General features: G+C 41.6%; 1 protein-coding gene across 2 annotated transcripts in view; it reads right to left on the bottom strand.

Annotated features, from left to right (window-relative positions):
- AKAP10 (A-kinase anchoring protein 10) overlaps positions 1-23,702 on the bottom strand; it is a 77,785-nt gene that overhangs the window by 9,914 nt on the left and 44,169 nt on the right. Inside the window, exons 9-12 of one of the 2 annotated variants that reach the window (XM_025363048.1) lie at positions 22,678-22,822; positions 17,940-18,113; positions 11,947-12,056; positions 7,299-7,381 (exon numbers count right to left, since the gene is read on the bottom strand). In XM_025363048.1, coding sequence (XP_025218833.1) covers positions 7,299-7,381; positions 11,947-12,056; positions 17,940-18,113; positions 22,678-22,822 — 512 coding nt within the window. The remainder of the gene's footprint in view (positions 1-7,298; positions 7,382-11,946; positions 12,057-17,939; positions 18,114-22,677; positions 22,823-23,702) is intronic. The other variant, XM_025363049.1, reaches the window with a different exon arrangement.

Below are 23,702 nucleotides of genomic sequence, written 5' to 3'. Positions count from 1 at the left end.
TTTTTTTTTTTTTTTTTTTTTTTTTTTGAGATGGAGTCTCGCTCTGTGGCCCAGGCTGGAGTGCAGTGGCTGGATCTCAGCTCACTGCAAGCTCCGCCTCCCGGGTTTACGCCATTCTCCTGCCTCAGCCTCCCGAGTAGCTGGGACTACGGGCGCCCGCCACCTCGCCCGGCTAGTTTTTTGTATTTTTTTTAGTAAAGACGGGGTTTCACCGTGTTCGCCAGGATGGTCTTGATCTCCTGACCTCGTGATCCGCCCGTCTCGGCCTCCCAAAGTGCTGGGATTACAGGCTTGAGCCACCGCGCCCGGCCAATTTTTGTATTTTTAATAGAGGCGAGGCTTCACCATGTTGGCCACGCTGGTCTTGAACTCCTGACCTCAGTGATCCTCTCACCTTGGTCTCGCAAACTGCTGAGATTACAGGCGTGAGCCACTGTGCCCAGCCTTCAATTTCTATATTTGTAGAATGAGGAGATGATATACACAGATACATCATCTAAGAATTGCATGAGCTTGAAAATGCTAAGAAATATCAATTATTTGGGAACTGAGAAGAGAATGGCCTCTGTGAGTATCCTCACAAGTAATCTGGCTAAGAAAACATAGTGTCTATGTCAGTGTGGCAAAGGGCAACCAAGTTTAAAAAATGATTTTTTTCTTACATAAATATAATCCATAATCTTATCACTCAGAAAATCCCAAATGAAATTCTTAAGTATTAATTAATTCAATCAATAAATATTTAAGGAGTACTTACCATGTGCTAGGCATAATTTCGGAATCAGGAAATATAGTGCCAAATAATACAGACAAACTCACAGCTCTTATAGAGGTAATATTCTAGTCATGAAAGAGAAACTACTTTTATTTACTTTTTAGACACAGGGTCTCACTTTGTCACTAGGCTAGAGTGCAGTGGCACGATTAAGGCTCACTGTCGCCTTGACCTCCTGGGCCCAAGTGATTCTCCCACCTCAGCCTCCCAAGTAGCTGGGACTACAGGCATGTGCCACCACACCCAGCTAATTTTTAAACAATTTTTTATAGACAGGGTCTCACTTTGTTGCCCAGGCTGGTCTTGAAGTCCTGGGCTCAACCAATTCTCCAAACTAGCCTCCCAAAGTATTGGGATTATAGGTGTGAGGCACCATGTCCAGCTGATAAATAAACAAGTATATAAATAAATGAACAAGATAATTTCAGACAGTGAATAAGAAAATAGGCCAGGCGTGGTGGCTCACTCCTGTAATCCCAGCACTTTGGGAGGCCGAGAGATGTGCATTGCTTGAGGTAGGAGTTTGAGACCAGCCTTGGCAAATCCCTGTCTCTACAAAAAGTAAAATAATAAGCCAAGCGTGGTGGTGTGTGCCTGCAGTTCCAGCTACTCGAGAGGCTGAGGTGAAAGGATCATCTGAGCCCAAGAAGTTGGGGCTGCAGTGAGTCATGACTCCAGCCTGGGCAAGACCCTGTCTCAGAAAAAAAAAAAAGAAAGAAAAAAAAAAGGAAAAGAAAAAGAAAAGAAAGAAGTGGTAGTGAGTGGTACATACAACGGATTTTAGATCATGTGAGTTGGAAAGGTCCCTCTCTGAAGAGATAATATTGAGATGAGAAGGAGAAACAATCCTTGCAAGAAAGCCATGGCAGGGCTTGCCACAGTCATGAAACAGCAACTGCAGAGGCCCTCAAAGGGAAGAAACTTCAGCAAAAGAATAAAAGATAGTCCAATGAGAGCTCAGTCCATGAAAGGAGTGGTTCAAAGTAAGGTGATAGAGGCCAGCAAGGGACATTCACAGGTCACAGCAAAGAGTCTAGATTTAATTCCAAAGGCAACAGGAAGCCACAGGGGAAGAGATGAGGTGGACGATTAAGCAATAAAGTATGCATAAGGCAAGAAAATTCAAAAAGCAGAGGAAAAGGGTATATTGAAAAGTAAAAGGCACCTCTTCTCATCTCTAATGTAATCACTGTTAAATTTTACGTGTATCCATTCAGGCAATATTTTAATGTACAGACCAATATATAGAAAGCCTTTCAAAAACACCATATACAACACACCCATGTGTTCTAATCTAAAATGTGTAACACGAATCATCAAGACTATAGGTGTAACTTCCAGTTTACAAGAAATGTCTAGGAGAGAGAAATAAGCTAAATAACAACCAGGAAATTTCAGAAGATTAAACATTCTGTAGGTTAACTGATATGCGCTTAACAAGTCAGGGTCATTAAAAAGGAACCAAGCTGGAGTAAAACAGACTGAGACTATGCCCTCTTATTTACATCCTTGGCATTCAGCATAGTGCCTGGCACACAGTAATCACTCAAATGCCTTCTGAGTGAATAATTCAATCCCTAGGCTCCTACACTACCAAAAAATACTTTGACTTAAAGAGACGTCTGGACAATTAAAAGAATTAAAAGAAGGATATATGGGGGTGTTTAACCCAACTGCAGACATTCCTATTCATTAGTTTATGTGGGCGTATCTCAATCAAATTAATAATACAAGTAACTTCATAGATGGGCTTGCTGGTAGAAATACAATGTTTGCCTCTACCTTCAAATACAACCCGAACTGGACTGGTCTTCCACTACCAGCCTAATCCACACCACCATCATCCCTTACTTAGACTACGATTACGGCAAGAATGTTGTTTCTCTGCTTCTATTCTTTGAAGCCCTACACTTAATTTTCCAAATAGCTGATACAGCAATCCCTTAAAAACATAAATCCCATCATTTCCCTGCTCCAAATTCCAATGTGTCCCTGACACTTTCCAGTCCTTGCCATGGTCTCTGGTGACCTCCCAACTCATTCACCTTCTACTGCTCATTCCTTTGCTCACTCCATTCCAGCCACATGGGGCTTGCTGTTCCTTGATCATGCTGAGCTCTCTAGCTTCGGGCCTCTATCCTTGTTCCTTCCATCATGAACACTCTTCCTCCACTTGCTGCCTGGGCTTACGCCCCCAATGCGCTCAGGTCTACTAAAAATGCCACCTCCTCAGTGAGGCCTTTCCTGACAACCACCTTGAAAACAGCACTCCCTACAACTCTCTCCCAGCCCCCTACCCTGCTTTTCATGTAACACATGTACACAGGCTGCATTTGTTTATCTGTTACTGTCTCTACCAATATAATGTAAGTTCCATGAAAGCAGGAACTTTGCTTTCTTCCCCAGGACCCACAACAGTAGATGCATATAGTAGGCACTCCATTGTTCTATAGAATGAATGAATGAAGGAATAACATAAAGAGACTGAATGAATAGAACGAGCAGATATAGTGGTTTGGGAAAAAATTTCCTGTTTATCTTCAACTGCTCATAATACACCTTAATTCATATAAAACAAACAGAAACAAACAGAACACCAAACACCTATGCTATACCTAACACATATATGAATGAAGCAGGAACACTTCTTCATGAGCTATCAGAGGTATGAGACCAGATTAAAAAAAAAAAACAAAAAACCGGCCGGGCACGGGGGCTCACGCCTGTAATTCCAGCACTTTGGGAGGCCGAGGTGGGCAGATCACGAGGTCAGGAGATTGAGACCATCCTGGCTGACATGGTGAAACCCCGTCTCTACTAAAAGTAACAAAAAAATTAGCTGGGCGTGGTGGCCGATGCCTGTCGTGCCAGCTATTCGGGAGGCTGAGGCAGGAGCATGGCGTGAAACCAGGAGGCGGAGCTTGCAGTGAGCCAAGATTGCGCCACAGCACTCCAGCCTGGGCGATAGAGCAAGACTCCGTCTCAGGGGGGGAAAAAAAACAGCTCAGAGATTTTCTATTAATACCGGGGAGGAGACTCCATTATCCTTATAGACAGAAGCTGCCTAAAGACACTGTAGAGTTCTTCCTGGCCAATGCCTCACAAAGGTCATCTGGCACTTCCTCTGTTCTGAAACCACCGCTGACCTCTTCCTAGTATTCCTTTAAAAAATTTTGTTTTGTTTTATAGAGACAGGGTCTTGCTCCATTACTTAGGTGGAAGTGTGATGGCACGATCACAATTCACTGCAACCTCACCTTCCTGGGCTCCAACACTTCTCCCGTCTTAGTCTCACAAAGTGCTGGGATTACAGGTATGAACCATCATGCAGCCCCCAATATTCTTCTTTTATCCAATACAAGCTCATGCCTGTAAGCCCAGCACTTTGGGAGGCCAAGGCGGGCAGATCACTTGAGGCCAGGAGTCTGAGGCCAGCAGGGTCAATATGGCAAAACCCCACCTCTACTAAAAATACAAAAAATTAGCCAGGCGTGGTGGCGGGTGCCTATAATCCCAGCTACATGGGAGGCTGAGGCAGAATAATTGCTAGAACCCGGGGAGCAGAGGTTGCAGTGAGTCGTGATCGCGCCATTGCACTCCAGCCTGGGCAACAGAGCAAGACTGTCTCCAAAAAAAAAAAAAAAGAAGAAGAAAAAGAAAGGCACTTAACTACTAGACTGTCAAATTTTTGAAAGCAAGATCTGAATCTTCTAACCTGCTGTGTGAATACAAGTACACAAAGAGGCACTCAAAATCATTTACTTAAAACATATACACAATTTTTTTTCCCTTTCCTTAACTCAGGAAAAGCAAAACATTATTTACTGAATGAACTGTGTAGATTTTCCTTCAGTCTTAAGATTCTTCCCAACAGTGTACCTAAGACTTCTCTGACAAAACAGGAAATAAAAGTAATTATTTGGATAAAGTCAACTAGGTAATAGGCCCTTTTTTGGTTTAAATTACTTCAATAATTGTTGCATTTTTTGCTTACTCTGTCAAATTTATATCTGACCAAAAAGTAGATCATTCATCAAAATGAAGAGATGCAATTAATTACCTAAATAATAGTTGCATTAAGAAAATAAAATGGGCCAGGTGTGGTGACTCACACCTATAATCCCAGCACTTTGGGAGGCCAAGGTGGGTGGATCACAAGGTCAGGAGATGGAGATCATCCTGGTCAACATGATGAAACCCCATCTCTGCTAAAAATACAAAAATTAGCTGGGCCTGGTGGTGCATACCTGTAATCCCAGCTACTTGGGAGGCTGAGATTACAGGAGAATCACTTGAACCCAGGAGGTGGAGGTTGCACTGAGCCAAGATCATGCCTCTACACTCCAGCCTGGCAACAGAGCTAGACTCTGTCCCCCATGCCGAAAAAAAAAAAAAAAGAAGAAAGAAAATAAGATGGCTGGGCGCAGTGGCTCACACCTGTAACCTCAGCACTTTGGGAGGCTGAGGTGGGCACAGATAACGAGGTTAGGAGTTCGAGACCAGCCTGGCCAACATAATGAATCCCTGTCTCCACTAAAAATACAAAAATTAGCCAGGTGTGGTGGTGCGCGCCTGTAATCCAAGCTACTTGGAAGGCCGAGGCAGGACAATTGCTTGAACCCAGGAGGCAGAGGTTACAGTGAGCTGGGATCATGCCACTGCACTCCAACGCTGGTCAACAGAGCAAGACTCCATCTCAGGAAAAAAAAAAAAGAAAATAAATGGCCAGACATGGTGGATCACGCCTATAATCCCAGCACTTTGGGAGGTCCCGGCAGGCGGATCACCTGAGGTCAGGAGTTTGAGACCAGACCAGCCTGGTCAACGTAGTGAAACCCTGTCTCTACTAAAAATGCAAAAATTAGCCATGGCGCCTATAATCCCAGCTACTTGGGAGCCTAAAACAGAATTGCTTAAACCCAGAGGCGGTTGCATAGGCACATGCCACCAAGTCTGGCTAATTTCTGTGTTTTTAGTACAGACGGGGTTTCACCGTGTTGGCCAGGATGGTCACGATCTCTTTTTTTTTTTTTTTTTTTTTTTTTTTTTTTTTTGAGACGGAGTCCCGCTGTGTCGCCCAGGGTGGAGTGCAGTGGCCGGATCTCAGCTCACTGCAAGCTCCGCCTCCCGGGTTTTTACACCATTCTCCTGCCTCAGCCTCCCGAGTAGCCGGGACTACAGGCGCCCGCCACCTCGCCCGGCTAGTTTTTTGTATTTTTTAGTAGAGACGGGGTTTCACCGTGTTAGCCAGGATGGTCTCGAACTCCTGACCTCGTGATCCGCCCGTCTCGGCCTCCCAAAGTGCTGGGATTACAGGCTTGAGCCACCGCGCCCGGCCGTGATGAAACGAACAATTTGAATTTTGACCTATTAATATTTTCCACATATATTTCTTATTTATTTATTATACTTTAAGTTCCAGGGTACATGTGCACAACGTGCAGCTTTGTTACATATGTATACATGTGCCATGTTGGTTGGTGTGCTGCACCCATTAACTCATCATTTACATTAGGTATATCTCCTAATGCTATCCCTCCCCTCTCCCCCAACCCCACAACAGTCCCCAGTGTGTGATGTTCCCCACCCTGTGTCCAAGTGTTCTCATTGTTCAATTCCCACCTATGAGTGAGAATATGCGGTGTTCGGTTTTCTGTCCTTGCGATAGTTTGCTCAGAATGATGGTTTCCAGCTTCATCCATGTCCTTACAAAGGACATGAACTCATCCTTCTTTATGGCTGCATAGTATTCTATGGTGTATATGTACCACATTTTCTTAATCCAGTCTATTTTCTATGTATATTTCATTACTTTCATCAATCTTGAGGAAATTTAATAAAAATAATTTAATAAGGCCAGGCACAGTGGCTCACACCTGTAATTCCAGCACTTTGGGATGCCAAGGCGGGTGGATTGCTTGAGGTCAGGAGTACGAGACCAACCTAGCCAACGTAGTGAAACCCCATCACTGCTAAAAATACAAAAAGCAGCCAGGTGTGGTGATGTGCACCTGTAGTCCCAGCTACTCAGGCGGCTGAGGCAGGAAAATCGCTAGAACCTAGGAAGCAGAGGTTGCAGTGAGGTGAGATCAGACCACTGCACTCCAATCTAGGTGACAGAGCAAGAACTGTCTCAAAAAATTATTTAAAAAAAAAAAAAAAAAGGAAAAAAAGAAAAGAAAAAATATAACAATTTAATAAAATAAAGGGTCTCAAACATTAAGTCCAACTTAGGTTGGGTATTTTGCCATAAAATAAAAAAACAGACAATGCTTTTTCATATTCATGTGCCTTCTGGAGTGGCAAAGTAAGTTCACTAACTTTTGATTCAGAGGAAATTGCATAAAGATGTGACTACATGAAGCCCTTGTATTTACTTGTGACCATAAACACAAGGTGAAAGATACAGTGGTTATTTTACAAAATAAACAGTTTAAACCTTCAGTGGTCTTTGAGTTACAGTCAAATGACTTACAGTCAATGTGAGTAAAGCCTTAATATGAAGTATAAAAACATCACAAACCTTTTGATTTCTTTACATCAGGTTCAGGCTCAGATTCTCGGATGAATTGCCCCAAGTCACTGACTCTTCCAAATGTCATCTTCCTAAACAAGGATGAACAGAAGACTATAACCGCTAACAATCAGTTTTAAATGTAGGAGAATTCATCTAAATCTAGAAAGCCAGAAACACAATTTACAGCCATCCTATGTAACTTAAAGTAGGGCTTATTTGAAATAAAACGTTGCTGCACAGAAAGCAAGATAACCTTTGAGTGCAATTCTATTAGAAATCCTCAAATGGTTTACAAAACATGGTGAGTCAACAGGTAATTCACAATTCTAAAACTCACAAAGAAGAAAAAAGGCACAAGAATAGCCAAGACAATTTTGTCAAAGAAGCAGCCAAAAGGTAGGCCTTGCTCTAACAATGACTGAAATATATTATAAAGCCATAGTTGTGTGTATATATGTTTGTTTATACTAAAACTATAGTACTATAAAACAAAGGTAAAAAGCAAAAAGCAGCCGGGCGTGGTGGCTCATGCCTATAATCCCAGTACTTTGGGAGGCCAGGGCAGGCGGATCACTTGAGGCCAGCAGTTTGAGACCTAGCCAACATGGTGAAATGCTGTCTCTACTAAAAATATAAAAATTAGCCGGGAGTGGTGGTGGGTGCCTGTAATCCCAGCTACTCAGGAGGCTAAGGCAGGAGAATCGCTTGAACCAGGGAGGTAGAGGTTGCAGTTGCAGTGAGCTGAGAGCCGAGATCACACCATTGCACTCCAGCCTGGGCAACAGAGTAAGACTCTGTCTCCAAAAAAAAAAAAAACAAAAGCAAAAAATACAGTAAGGTTCTTATTTTTAAGATATTACCAACCAATGATTAGTATTGAGAAACATGTACAGAATTTTTTTTTTGAATAATGAAGTGTCATGCCGAAGAAATATACAGAATTTTAACAAGTCACTAATAAAATCACGCAACAGAAATAATGTGAAAAGGAGATGAATAGTCAATTCATAAAGGAAAAAACCTGAACAATCAAGAGATATACCAAAAGAAACCCAATCTCAACCTAAGACTGGAAAAAAAATTAAGTCTGAAGTTTTTTTTTTTTTTTTTTTTTCTGAGACGGAATCTCACTCTCTTGCTAGGCTGGAGTGCAGTGGTGCGATCTCAGTTCACTGCAACCTCTGCCTCCCGGGTTCAAGTGATTCTCCTGCCTCAGCCTCCCGAGTAGCTAGGACTACGGGCATGCACCACCATGCTCAGCTAATTTTTGTATTTTTAGTAGAGACAGCGTTTCACCATGTTGGCCAGGGTGGTCTTGATCCCTTGATCCGCCCGCCTCGGCCTCCCAAAGTGCTGGGATTACAGGCGTGAGCCACTGTGTCCAGCCAAAAGTCTCAAGTATTCTCATTAATGACTGGTGAGAACATAAAATGATGTAGATACTTTAAAAAGTAAATTGTAAGAGCTATCAAATTTTAAAATCTGGGCCAGGCGTGAGTGGTTCATGCCTGTAACCCCAGTGCTTTGAAAGGCCAAGATGGAAGGACTGCTTGAGCCTAGGAGTTTGAGACCAGCCTGGGCAACATAGTGAGACTTCATTTCATTTTTTTTCAAAAATTTAAAAAAAAAAATTTTTTTTAAATCTGCTTCCTGGTACAAAGAAGCATATAAAAGGAGATCCTTTGTGATACTGGGTATAAGAGGGAAAAACTGCAAATGAATTAAATACTCATTGATACTAAAATGGCAAAACAGTAACACATACACTATGAGATACTCTGCTACAGTTATGAATTATAATAAATATTATATACGGAATACTACAGTATAGTTAAAATGAGGTAAGTCTGTATAGACGAACATAGGAATGCCCAAAACTCACTGTGAATGAAAGTACAATGTACAGAATGGAGCGTAATATCAATTATATAAAAACAAGCAAACAAAAATGCATACCATAAGAATGATTACTGTGAGTAGGAACGGAAGAAAATAAGCAATGGTACATGAACAAAGGGGACACTAAACTTAACTATAAATTTAATTTTTTATAAGAATAATGCTAGGTGCGGTGGCTCATGCCTGTAATCCCAGCACTTTGGGAGGCTGAGGATGGTGGATCACTTGAGGTCAAGAATAATGCATTTGTCAAGTTGGTTAAAAGAAAAATTCTGTGAACATCAATATATCAGTTTATTTTATTTTATTTTTTTTTTGAGACGGAGTCTCGCTCTGTCGCCCAGGCTGGAGTGCAGTGGCCGGATCTCAGCTCACTGCAAGCTCCGCCTCCCAGGTTCACGCCATTCTCCGGCCTCAGCCTCCCGAGTAGCTGGGACTACAGGCGCCCGCCACCTCGCCCGGCTAGTTTTTTGTATTTCTTAATAGAGACGGGGTTTCACCGTGTTAGCCAGGATGGTCTCGATCTCCTGACCTCGTGATCCGCCCGTCTCGGCCTCCCAAAGTGCTGGGATTACAGGCTTGAGCCACTGCGCCCGGCAATATATCAGTTTATTTCAGGCAAAGTAGATCTTATTTTAAAGATACTCTCCTAATAAGTTATTTCATATATGGGTGCTGATATACCAACTGATACAATTTACTTGCCTAGAGAAAAATTTCAGGAAGATGCTAAAATCACAAAACTAAAACAAATATTAAAAACCGTCTTTATTTATTTATTTTTATTAAAGACAGGGTTTCACCATGTTGGCCAGGCTGGTTTTGAACTCCTGACCTCAAGTGATCTGCCTGCCTCAGCGTCCCAAAGTGCTGGGATTACAAGTGTGAGCCACTGTGCCTGGCGAAGGTAATCTTTAAAGATAAAGAAAAATGATCACTTCTCTTTCCTGCTTCCTTTTATACATTTAAAAAATACATGCTGGGCGTGATGGCTCACGCCTGTAATAGCAGCACTTTGGGAGGCCAAGGCAGGTGAATCATGAGGTCAGGAGATCGAGACCATCCTGGCTAGAACGGTGAAACCCTGTCTCTACTGAAAATACAAGAAATTAGCCGGGCGTGGTGGCACACGCATGTAGTCCCAGCTACTTGGGAGGCTGAGGCAGGAGAAACGCTTGAACCTGGGGTGACAGAGGTTGCAGAGAGTGAGACTGCACCACTGCATTCCAGCCTGGGTGACAGAGCGAGACTCTGTCTCAAAAAAACAAAACAAAAACATATATATTTACATTACACACATACACAATTACAGAAGTGAAACATCACACAATGGATAGACTTTATGTAAGGTCTTAAATAAATGAAACATTCCTTAAGAATAACATCATCTTTGGGAATGAACTCCTTTAGCTTTACTGTCCATTATTTTTTATTTTATTATTATTATTTTTGAGACAGAGTCTTGCTCTCTCGCCCAGGCTGGAGTGCAGTGGCGTGATCTCAGCTCACTGCAACCTCCGCCTCCCGGGTTCTAGCAATTCTCCTGCCTCAGCCTCCTGAGTAGCTGGGACTATTGGCACACGCCGCCACGCCCAGCTTTTTGTATTTTAGTAGACATGGGGTTTCACCATGTTGCCTAGGCTGGTCTCTAACTCCAGAGCTCAGGTAATCCACCCGCCTCAGCCTCCCAAAGTGGTGGGATTACAGGCGTGAGCCACTGCGCCCGGCCTTGTCCATTATTTTCTAAAAGAAGAACTAAAGATTACTATACAAAGCAACACAGCTGAAGAAGCTGGCTTTCCAAATACAGTGTGGTCAAACAAATCTTTTATTTCCTTCAAGTACTTTCCAGGCTCCTCAGTCTCCCAATACCATTGTTACTTTCTTTTTTTTGAGACAGAGTCTCACTCTGTCACCCAGGCTGCAGTGCAGTGGCGCAATCTCTGCTCACTGTAAGCTCTGCCTCCCGGGTTCATGCCATTCTCCTGCCTCAGTCTCCCAAGTAGCTGGGACTACAGGTGCCTGCCACCACGCCCAGCTTTCTGTCTTTTTAGTAGAGACGGGGTTTCACCATGTTAGCCAGGATGGTCTCGATCTCCTGACCTCGTGATCTGCCTGCCTCAGCCTCCCAAAGTGCTGGGATTACAGGCATGACCCACTGCGCCTGGCCTACCACTGTTACTTTCTACTGAAAGCAATTAAGTATCTCGAAATCACTTTTTCATGGTACTGCTGGGAACTAGGGAATGGGTCAGGGTAGGGCAATCAAGTCTTTACACACCTTTACATGTTAATCAAGCCACCTTTAGGGAAGAGAAAGTGATTTTCTGATTGGATCTGTGGTAAATTTTAGTAAGTGGCATGTCCTATAAATCACTATCTTTTGATCACAAGCTAAAATGAACAACCGAGTTAATTCTTAAATTCAAAGAAATAATTTTTCCAAGTATGAGTTATGCAGCCCAGAGTAAATGATGTTGGCATCTTTTCACTTTATTATTCTTATTTTACAGATGAAAAAACCGAGATACCAAGAGGTTAGCAGCTTGCCAATAAACGGCAGCAGAGCCAAGATTAAAAGCCAGGAAGTCACTCCAGAGCCTTTACACTCAACCACCACATTATACTGCACACTCTAAGTGAAAGTTCTGGGCATATAATAATAGATTAGAAAAAAATGTAAAATTTAATTTTAAAATTTTAAAAGATGCAGTTATTTACACTTGTAAAAATTCTACACATGAGCTAAGCTTACCCGGCATATGTCCGTTGATACAAAGATTCCGGATCCAGACTTGCCGCATCCACAATTATCGCTTCATCAAAATTTTTCAGTATTTTAATACTGGCTTTTTTCACACTGGACTACAATAGAAATTGTAAAATTAGAAGTATATGAAACAATCAGTCCTGGGCTTGGAATGTGACAGATTTGTACAAAATTTTCTTCAGTGTTTGAAATAGAAGTAACTTTCACTCAACCTCATCACTATTAAGATGCTTAACAACAATGACTCTGAAATGTAACCTCATACTATAGCTAAAAGAGGAAAGCACAATATTAAAATGTACAGGTCAGGCACAGTGACTGAAGCCTGTAATCCCTAGGTTGAAGTGTGATGGCGCGATCACAACTCACTGCAGCCTCAATCTCCTGGGCTCCAGCACTCCTCCCGTCTGTCTCACAAAGTGCTGGGATTACAGGTATCAGCTACCATGCAGCCCTCAATATTCATCTTTTACCCAATACAAGGATCCCAGCACTTTTGGAGGCTAAGGTGGGCCAATCACTTCAGGCCAAGAGTTCGAGGCCAGCATGGTCAACATGGTGAAACCCTGTTTCTACTAAAAATACAAAAATTAGTCGGGCATGGTGGTGCATGCCTGTAATCCTAGCTACTCTGGAGGCTGAGACATGAGAATCACTTGAGCCCAGGAGATGGAGGTCATAGTGAGCCCAGATTGCACCACTGCTCTCCAGCCTGGGCAACAGAGGAAGACTTTGTCTTTTTTTTTTTTTTTTTTTTTTTTTTTTGAGACGGAGTCTCGCTGTGTCGCCCAGGCTGGAGTGCAGTGGCCGGATCTCAGCTCACTGCAAGCTCCGCCTCCCGGGTTTTTACGCCATTCTCCTGCCTCAGCCTCCCGAGTAGCCGGGACTACAGGCGCCTGCCACCTCGCCCGGCTAGTTTTTCGTATTTTTTAGTAGAGACGGGGTTTCACCGTGTTAGCCAGGATGGTCTCGAACTCCTGACCTCGTGATCCGCCCGTCTCGGCCTCCCAAAGTGCTGGGATTACAGGCTTGAGCCACCGCGCCCGGCCGACTTTGTCTTAAAAACTAAAAAATAAAATAAAATAAAATGTGTAATATATGAATTTATAAAACATTCTTAATGACCTAAGTTCCAACAAATGTGCTGTACTCACAGCATTATTCCTCAGCGTGAAAAGCTCTTATCCATACAGAAATAGGTATCCTGGGTAGTAAAACCCCATGTTTACAGGGTAAATAGGAATGCTTATTTACAGGGTAAATTTACCCTGTAAATAAACATTCTTGGTGTTTGATTCTTGGTGAGGCCATATGACAAAAAGAAGCTAAGGAAACCCTTTCTAAAATGACTAGCTAGCTGAGTACAGCATGTTACCCTCCAGCATTCTACCTCCTACTGCCCACCTCCACAAGAAAAGTCAGAATTGGTATTTTTGTGAAATACAGAGCCATAGGTTGACCTAGAAATTCCACTTCTAAAAATTCAGTTACAGACAGACTCATATTGATGGAAAATGACTTATATACAAGATTATTCATTGCAGCATTATTTAAAATAAAAGACATAAACAAGCTTAATGTCCCTGACTAAGTAATAGGTTAAGTAAATAAAATAATTGAACAGACACTTATAGAACTCTCTATAGCGGGGGTGGGAGGGTAGGGAAAGGGGCTCTCATTATGTGTTGAGAAGGAACAATCTCCAAGATACACAGTTAAATAAAAAAGAAAGAGGGACCAGAATAAAGAAGAGGGAATACTTCCCAACTAATTCTATGACGACTGTTACTCAGATACCAAAATCTCACTCTTACTTTCTGATTTCAAAACTTATTACACAGCAATAGTAATCAAGAGAGTATGGTACTGGCATAAAGACAGACATACAGATGGATGGATGTCTTATCTTTGGAATGGAAGAGAATTAAGAACCCACAAATACACCCTCACATTTATGGTCAATTGATTTGTGATGGAGTATAAATGTTATCTTAAGCGTTCAGATACAAAATCTTCAACAAAATACCAGTAAATAGAATCCAGCAGCATATTGAAAAGATTACACACCATGACCAAGTGAGATTGATCTCAGGCATGCATGGTTGGTTTAATACTGAAAATCAATTAATATTTCACATCAATAGAATACAACCCAAAACCCATATGATCATTTGTACTGATACAGGAAGAACATGACAATATTCAACACCGTTTCATGATTAAAAAAAAAAAAAAAAAAAAGCATTAAAAAATTAGGAATGATAGGGAAATTCCTCAACCTGAAAAAAGGCATTTATTGAAAACCCAGACCTAATATCATATTAAATGATGAAACTGAAAGCATTCCCTGTCGGATAGGAAACAAGACAAAGATTTTTGCTTTTGCCACTTTTACTCATCATTGTTCTGTAAGTTCTAGCCAGAAATAAACTATCTGTATCCATAAATGACATGATCTTATATAATGAAAATCCTAAAGAATCCACAAGAAAACTATTAGAGCTAACAATCAGATTTAGCAAAGTTGAAGTTGCACTTGCATCAACATGTAAAAATCACTTGTATTTCTTTCTTTTTTTTGAGACGGAGTCTCGCTCTGTCACCAAGGCTGGAGTGCAGTGGCACGATCTTGACCCACTGCAAGCTCCACCTCCGGGATTCACACCATTCTCCTGCCTCAGCCTCCTGAGTAGCTGGGACTACAGGTGCCTGCCACCACGCCTGGCTAATTTTTTTTATTTTTAGTAGAGACGGGGTTTCACTGTGTTAGCCAGGATGGTCTGGAACTCCTGACCTCGTGATCCACCCATCTCAGCCTCCCAAAGTGAGCCACCGTGCCCAGCCAAAATCACTTGTATTTCTATGCTCTCTCATCAAACAATCTGAAAATGAAATTAAGAAAACAATTCTATTTATAATGGAATCGAAAAGAATTTAAACATAGGAATAAATGACCCAAGGGGGTGAAAGGCTTCTACTCTGAAAACTACAAAATTCTGCTGAAATTAAAGAACACATAAATACATGAAGATACATCTATGTTCACAAATTAGAAGACAATATTGCTAAGATGGCAATATTTCGGCTGGGTGCAGTGGCTCACGCCTGTAATCCCAGCACTTTGGGAGGCCATGGCAGGTGGATCACCTGAATTCAGGAGTTCAAGACCAGCTGGGTGAACATGGTGAAACGCTGTCTTTACCAAAAATACAAAAAAATTAGCCAGGCATGGTGGTGGGTGCCTGTAATCCCAGCTACTCGGGAGGCTGAGGCAGGAAGACACTATTAATAGTGAAAAGACAGGTTGCATGTGGCTGACATCTGTAATCCCAGCACTCTGGGAGGCAGAGGTGGGAGAATCACTTTGAGCCTAGAGTTTGAGACCAGCCTGGGCAACCCAGTAAGATCTGTCTCTACAAACAGAAAAAAATAGCTGGCTGGGACAGTGCGTATCTATGGCCTTAGCTATTCAGGAGGCTGAAGTGAGAGGATCACTTCGGCCCAGGAGGTCGAGGTGGCAGTGAGCTGTGATTGTGCCACTGTATTCCAGCCTGGGCAACAGAATGAGACCTTATCTCAAAAAACAAACAACAAAAACAAAACAAAACAAAAAAAACCCTTTTTTAAAAGGTAGAGGAAAGACAACTCACAGAATGAAGAAAATACCTGGAAATAATATAATTTTATAAGGAACATTTATCTGTAATATATAAAGGACTCCTAAAACTCAATATAAAAAGGCAATCTAATTTAAAAATGGGCAAAGGGCCTGAGCAAGGTGGCTCACGCCTGTAATCCCCACACTTTGGGAGGCCAAGGCAGGAGGATCACTCGAACCCAGGAGTTTGACACCAGCCTGAGCAATATAATGAGAAAATTGGCTGGGCATGGTAGCTCATGCCTGTAATCCCAGCACTTTGGGAAGCCAATGCAGCTGGATCACCTGAGGTCAGGAGTTCGAGACCAGCCTGGCCAACATGGTGAAACCCTGTCTCTAAAAAAAATACAAAAGTTAGCTGGGTGTGGTGGTGGGCGCCTGTAATCCCAGCTACTGGGGAGGCTGAGGTAGGAGAATCGCTTGAACCCAGGAGGCAGAGATTGCAGTGGGCCGAGATTGAGCCATTGCACTCCAGCCTGGGCAACAAGAGCAAGACTCTGCCCCACCCCCCCAAAAAAAAAAAGAAAAAAGAAAATTTAGGCCAGGCCCAATGGCTCACGCCTGTAATCCCAGCACTCTGGGAGGCCTAGGCAGGCAGATCACCTCACCTGAGGTCAGGAGTTCGTGACCAGCCTGGCTAACACATTGAAACCCTGTCTCTAGTAAAAATAGAAAAATCTGCCAGGCGTGCTGGCAAATGCCTGAAATGTTAGCATAGATTAGCGTTACCTGTTCTTGTCATTTTATAAATAAAACCATACCGTGTATTCTTTTTTTGTACAGCTTTATTGTGCTAATTCACATTCACATCATACAATTCAGTGGTTTTTATATGGTCATGTATACATTTTTTTTTTTTTTTTGAGATGGAGTCTCTTCTGTTGCCAGGCTGGAGTGCAGTGGCATGATCTCGGCTCACTGCAAACTCCGACCCTCTGGTTCAAGCCATTCTCCTGCCTTAGCCTCCCAAGTAGCTGAGATTACAGGAGTGCGACCACTATACCCAGCTAATTTTTGTATTTTTAGTAGAGACGGGGTTTCACCACGTTGGCCAGGATGGTCTTGATCTCCTGACCTCCTGATCTGCCCACCTCAGTCTCCCAAAGTGCTGGGATTACAGGTGTGAGCCACCGCGCCTGGCCAAAAAAAATTTGCAAATTAGCCAGGCGTGGTGGTGCATGCCTCTAGTCCCAGCTACTCAGGAGGTTGTGGTGGGTGGATTATTTGAGCCCAGAATTTCCAGGCTGCAGTGAGGAGACCCTGTCTCAAAAAAAAAAAAAAAAAGAAAAAGAAAAAGAAAAAAAAGGAGACCTAAGAATTCACTCAATTATTTTATTAAAAGTATCCTAAAAAAATAAAAAATAAAAAAAATAAAAAGTATCCTAAATACTTACATACAGAGGCCGGGCGCGGTGGCTCAAGCCTGTAATCCCAGCACTTTGGGAGGCCGAGACGGGCGGATCACGAGGTCAGGAGATCGAGACCATGCTGGCTAATATGGTGAAACCCCGTCTCTACTAAAAAGTACAAAAAAAAAAACTAGCCGGGCAAGGTGGCGGGCGCCTGTAGTCCCAGCTACTTGGGAGGCTGAGGCAGGAGAATGGCGTGAACCCGGGAGGTAGAGCTTGTAGTGAGCTGAGATCTGGCCACTGCACTCCAGCCTGGGCGATAGAGCGAAACTCCGTCTCAAAAAAAAAAAAAAAAAAAAACAAACAAATACTTACATACAGAGCTCTTCAGAGGCTATGAATATATTCCATATTACTTGATTTATTAAGAGAAATAGCCTCAGATTCAAACAGAATAATGGCCTAAATGAAACAGCATGATACTTTACAATACAGTATATTGTAAGTCACCACAAATGCTTTAATTAGAAGATAGTAAGTAAGCTAATTTTATTTCTCTCTCTCATTTTTTTTTTTTTGAGACAGTCTCACTCTCTCACCCAGACTGGAGTGCAGTGGCGCGATTTCGCCTAATTGCAACCTCTGACTCCTGGGTTCAAGGGATTCTCCTGCCTCAGCCTCCCAAGTAGCTGGGATTACAGGTGCCTGCCACCATGCCCAGCTAATTTTTGTATTTTTAGTAGAGATGGGTTTCACCATGTCGGCCAGGCTGGTCTTGAATTCCTGACCTCATGTGATCTGCCCACTGCAGCCTTCCATAGTGCTGGCATTACAGGCACAAACCACCACACCGGCTTTTATTTATCTTTTGTTTCTGCAACTTAAAATTTACAAACAGGATCTGTTACTGGGATGTGAAGGAAAGGATGTGTGTGCTTTTCTCCCTAATGGCAGATGCAATCAGTCAATACCTGAGATGCAGAGCTGTCAGAACTCCCTGGGTGAGACTCATCAGGAGGGCCAACAGAGCCAGGAGCAGTCATCGAAACGTTCCCACCCAGAAATTCATCTCCTCGAACCGAATGGATGAGATCATTCAAATATTTATAATAAAGATTGCTGGACAAAAAGCCAGGCAAAAAGACCTGATAGAGAGGAAAAGCATTATTTCAAAGTTGAAATCAAATCCAACTAAAACTATTTTAAATAAATAAACTTTACGTATAATTTTACTGGTTATAAACGATAACTATCTATAACAAATGTTTTTCCTTCTTGTTTTACTACAAGTATTATTCCTTTGTACAGTTTACAAATTAAAATTATAATGCATGAGGCTGGGTGCAGTGGCTCACACCTGTAATCTCAGCACTCTGGGAGGCCATGGCAGACAGATCACTTGAGGCCAGGAATTTAAGAACAGCCTGGCCAACATGATGAAACCCTCTCTCTACTAAAAACTATAAAAATTAGCCAGGCATGGTGGTGAGCACCTATAATCACAGGTACTCGGGAGGCTGAGACAGGAGAATTGCTTAAACCCAGGTGGCAGAGGTTGCAGTGAGCCGAGATTGTGCCACTTGCACCCCAGCCTGGATGCCAGTGCGAGACTATGTCTCAAAAAAAAAAAAAAAAAATTACAACGCATGTAATTTTGTTGGGTTTTCTCCCCCAAAACATTTGTCATGAAAGTATTACATAAACCTGATATTTACATAAACTCCAGTTTTCTGGTTTATGATAAATATTAAAGTCTTTGTGCATATATTGATTTTACTTTCAAACTGATTTCCTTAAGATAACTCACCAGGCGTGTGATTGCTGAGTTAAATTTTAACTTTGATATATATGGTCAGCTTACCCTTCAAAGGAACATTATCAATTTGAATCACTAGCAATATATCAAAATATCTGTTTCCACATAGGTTTTCTAACACTGGGTTGTATGTTTTTTTTTTCCAAATAATTATTAAATACCTAATTTTACATAGATGTTTTTCTTTACATTTAATAATTATTAATTATACTGAATGAGTTTTCATGTTTATTACTTGTATTTCTAATTCTATAAAGGAAAAGTTTGTAACTGGACATGCAAATAACAAACATGAGAACTTATTCAGTATAATTTGTAAATATTTATGTTCGTATTTAATATGCACCTTTTTTGTTTGTTTTTGGTTTTCTGAGATGGAGTTTCGCTCTTGTCGCCAAGGCTGGAATGCAGTGGTGTGATCTCGACTCACTGGAACCTCTGCCTCCCAGGATCAAGTGATTCTCCTGCCTCAGCCTCCCGAGTAGCTGGGATAACAGGTGCCCAAGACCACATCCAGTTAATTTTTGTATTTTTAGTAGAGATGGGGTTTCGCCATGTTGGCCAAGTTGCTCTTGAACTCCTGACCTCAGGTGATCCACCCATCTCAATCTCCCAAAGTGCTGGGATTAGAGGTGCGAGCCACCATGCCCAGCCAATATGTGCCTTTTTTGTAGACTAAGCTCCAGGATGGCAGAAACACATTTCTTTTGTTTACCACCATAACACTTTTTGGTGAATGAATCATTCATGTCTTTTTTCCTACTTAACTACCAGGGTCTTGATAGTGTTCTTAAAATTAGTCTAAGTTCCTTACATACACATATCTAGTAAGAACTACTTTTGCATTTTCTCTCTGCATTTTAATTTTATTACCCTGAAAACTTACATTCTTTATATCACACAGATCTGAACTTTTTCTTTAAAATCAGAAAAGGTTTAATTTTAATTGTGAAAATATTATCATCATTGGGTAACAGTTGACACTCTATTCTGTTTACTACTAGCTATTTAATGATTTGACTTCTATATGTAATTCTTCAGTATTCCTAAAATTCAGTTTTTGTGTATAGTATTATATAATAGCACTTAATTAAGTTTTTTCACCTGGATACACATGACACATATAAACAACATTAACCTCATGGGCTCTACAATTCCTGGAAAAATCTCCTCTAGTTCATTAGAAGAATAAACCATTCATAAACATCAAAACTTTACTTTTATTTATTTATTATCATTATTTTTTTGAGATGGAGTTTTGCTCTTGTTGCCCAGGCTGGAGTGCAATGTCGCAGTCTCAGCTCACTGCAACCTCCGCCTCCTGGATTCAAGCGATTCTCCCACCTCAGCCTCCTAAGTAGCTGGGATTACAGGCATGCACCACCACGCCCAACTAATTTTGTGTTTTCAGTAGAAATGGGGTTTCTCCATGTTGGTCAGGCTGGTCTCAAACTCCTGACCTCAGGTGATCCACCCGCCTCAGCCTCCCAAAGTGCTGGGATTACAGGCATGAGTCACTGTGCCCGGTCAATACTTTATTATTAATAAGCTATTAGTAATACCTAGTGATCATAATACCGAAAACTAGTATTCCAATCCTGTGACAGATACTGGTGAAATATTTGGATCATTACTAAGCTAACTCTGCCCCATAATGCCTTCTTCAATTTTTGGAGACAGGGTCTTGCTCTGTCACCAAGGCTGGAATGCAGGGGCATGAACACGGCTCACTGCAGCCTTGAACTCCCAGGCTCAAGCAATCCTTCAGCTTCAGCCTCCTGAGTAGCTGGAACTACAGGTGTGTGCCACTACGCCCAGCTAATTTTTGATAATGCTTTCTAATTATTTAAAAATATGTAATAATAATAGTAATAACAGTAGTTAACACTTTTTGATGCTTACCATGTTATCAGGTACTATGTTAATATGTATTTTTATATACATTACCTCATTTTAATCCTCAAAGTAACTTTGAGGTAAACATGCATATTATCGTCATTTTACAGATAAGGAAAATGGCATTAGAGAATTTCAGTTACTGCCCAGACATGGTGGCTCATGCCAGTAATCCCAGCACTTTCGGAGGCCAAAGCAGGCAGATCACTTAAGGTCAGGAGTTCGAGAACAGCCTGGCCAACATGGTGAAACCCTGTCTCTACTAAAATACGAAAATTAGCCAGGCGTGGTGGTGCCTGCCTGTAATCCCAGCTACGTGGGAGGATGAGACAGGAGAATTGCTCGAACCTGGGAGGCAGAAGTTGCAGTGTGCCAAGATTGTGCCACTGCACTCCAGCCTGGACAACAGAGTGAGATTCTGTCTCAATCAATCAATCAATCAATCAATCGAATTTCTATTTGCCATTGTGCTAACATCACAGAGTGTACTTATACAAACCTAGATGGTATGGCCTACTATACCCCTTGGCTATATGGTACAACCTATTGCTTTTGGGCTACAAACCTTTATCACATGTTACTATAACAAATACTGCAGGCTACTATTACAGTGGTAAGGATTTGTGTATTTAAACACAAACACAGAAAAGGCACAGTAAAAATACAGTTTAAAAGATAAAAAAAGGTACATCTGTATAAGGCACTTACCATGAATGGAGCTTGCAGGACTGGAAGTTGCTCTGGGGGAGTCAGTGAGTGAGTGGTGAGTGAATGTGAAGGCCTAGCACATTACTATACACTACTGTAGACTTACACTATACACTTAGGCTACACTAAATTTACTTAAAATTTTTTTCTTTAATAATAAATTAGCTTACTGTAACTTTTTAACTCTGTAAGTTTCACCTTTTTTTTAACTTTTTGACTCTGTTGTCATAACAGCTTAAAACACAAACATATACAGCTGTACAAAAATATTTTCATTATATCCTTATTTTATAAGCTTTTTTCTATTTTTAATTTTTTTTTCTTTTTAAATTTGTTTGTTAAAAACTAAGACAAGGCCGGGCGCGGTGGCTCAAGCCTGTAATCCCAGCATTTTGGGAGGCCGAGATGGGTGGATCACGAGGTCAGGAGATCGAGACCATCCTGGCTAACACGGTGAAACCCCGTCTCTACTAAAAATACAAAAAACTAGCCGGGCGAGGTGGCAGGCGCCTGTAGTCCCAGCTACTCGGGAGGCTGAGGCAGGAGAATGGCGTGAACCCGGGAGGCGGAGCTTGCAGTGAGCTGAGATCCGGCCACTGTACTCCAGCCTGGGCGGCAGAGCAAGACTCCGTCTCAAAAAAAAAAAAAAAAAAAACTAAGACAAACACCCACATTAGCCTAAGCCTACACAGGGTCAGGATCATCATTATCACTTTCCTTCACCTCCACATCTTGTCCCACTGGAAGGTCTTCAGGGGCAGTAACACGCATGGGGCCATCATCTCCTTTGATAATAATGCCTCCTTCTGGAAACCTTGTGAAGGACCTGTCTGAAACTGTTTTACAGTTAACTTTTTTTTTTTTAATAAGAAGGAGCACTCTAAAATAATGATTAAAATTATAGTACAGTAAATATGAGGCAACAGAGATTTTTCAGTTCCATTAATTTTTTTGGTTTTGTTCTTATTTATTCTTTATCTTTTTAGTTTTTCTTTTTTCTATTTTATTCATTAAAATTTGTTTTTTCTAACCTTTGTTATTATTACACTGCCAGCTCTGATCCATTATAATCATACAGGACCATTGTACATGCAGCCCACTGTTGACTAAAATGTTATGTGGCATGTGACTGTACATACCAGGCCAGACTCAAGGCCTCTGCTCTTAATCACTGTGCTGGACTGCTTCAATTTCCACTGTGCTATTCTGCTTGGTTTTCCCACCTTATATTTTATGAGTTCTACCAATAAAACTTCTTGTAGTTTAATACATTTGAAGTTCTTGGTTACCTTCTCCATGGTTGTCCAGGCCTGACGTAATGGAGTTGTGAAACAGTTGGGGAGTGGCCCACCTTCCCTGCAGATATTGGATTCAATTTCTAATCGTACGACATCATCAAATCCAAGAGGATGTGTGGCTTGGAGGGAGAAGTATCTATGGTAAAAAGACATCCAAAGTAAAATCAAATTCCATAGCAAGTATAAGCAACTTTTGGCGCCTCCTCCAGAGAATCTTCTACAAGGATACTTGATTCAGTCTGCAGGCCTAGAACCATAGAGCTATGTGATGACAGTACTGATGCAACCTTTCTTTATTCCCACTTCCCCAGAGATAGTTGGGTCAACTTGCTACCTTTCTATCTGTCTGCCAACCATCCTTAGTTCTTGACGGTGAACTCTACTGTTGTTTAAAAGCTGTAAGGAGCAGACTACAACTGAGGCAAAGAAACTAACAGTCACATATTTATGGGTACCTATTCTCTGTTCAGGACTTGATAGACAGAAATGAATTTATAGGAAAGGAAGACATGGTCATTTCCCCTAAAGAGCAAGCTGAGAACTTGTATGCACAGAATAAAATAAGAACACATCATCATAACTATGAGGCATCAGCAGTAAACATGTACAAATTCAAAACAAAATGGCACTGAGGGTGAGCTGGATGGATATGATCTATTTGGATAGAACAGGACTTACTGATGACTCAGTGTGGAAAGGAAAGGGAGTAACTAATATTGGGAACACAAAGATTTCTACCTTGATAGGGTATAATGCAGCTAATGTTTTGGTAAGCTGATTATGAAATGAATACCAAAAAAAGCATTAAATGCGAGGGAAAAAAAAAAAGTTCTCTTCCAAGCACTCTAATGGCTTCTATCTCCTATCTCCTGACAGAAATACAAAGGCTGATAAGGCATGACTATGATGATGCATATATATGATACAAAAACAAGTGTGCCGGGCACAGTGGCTCACACCTGTAATCCCAGCACTTTGGGAGGCCAAGGTGGGTGGATCATTTGAGGTCAGGTGTT

Source organism: Theropithecus gelada, chromosome 16 (genome assembly GCF_003255815.1).
Source record: "Theropithecus gelada isolate Dixy chromosome 16, Tgel_1.0, whole genome shotgun sequence".
NCBI lineage: Eukaryota > Metazoa > Chordata > Mammalia > Primates > Cercopithecidae > Theropithecus > Theropithecus gelada.
The sequence above is the reverse complement of the archived record's forward strand: the minus strand, read 5'-3'. Positions and strand labels throughout refer to the sequence as shown.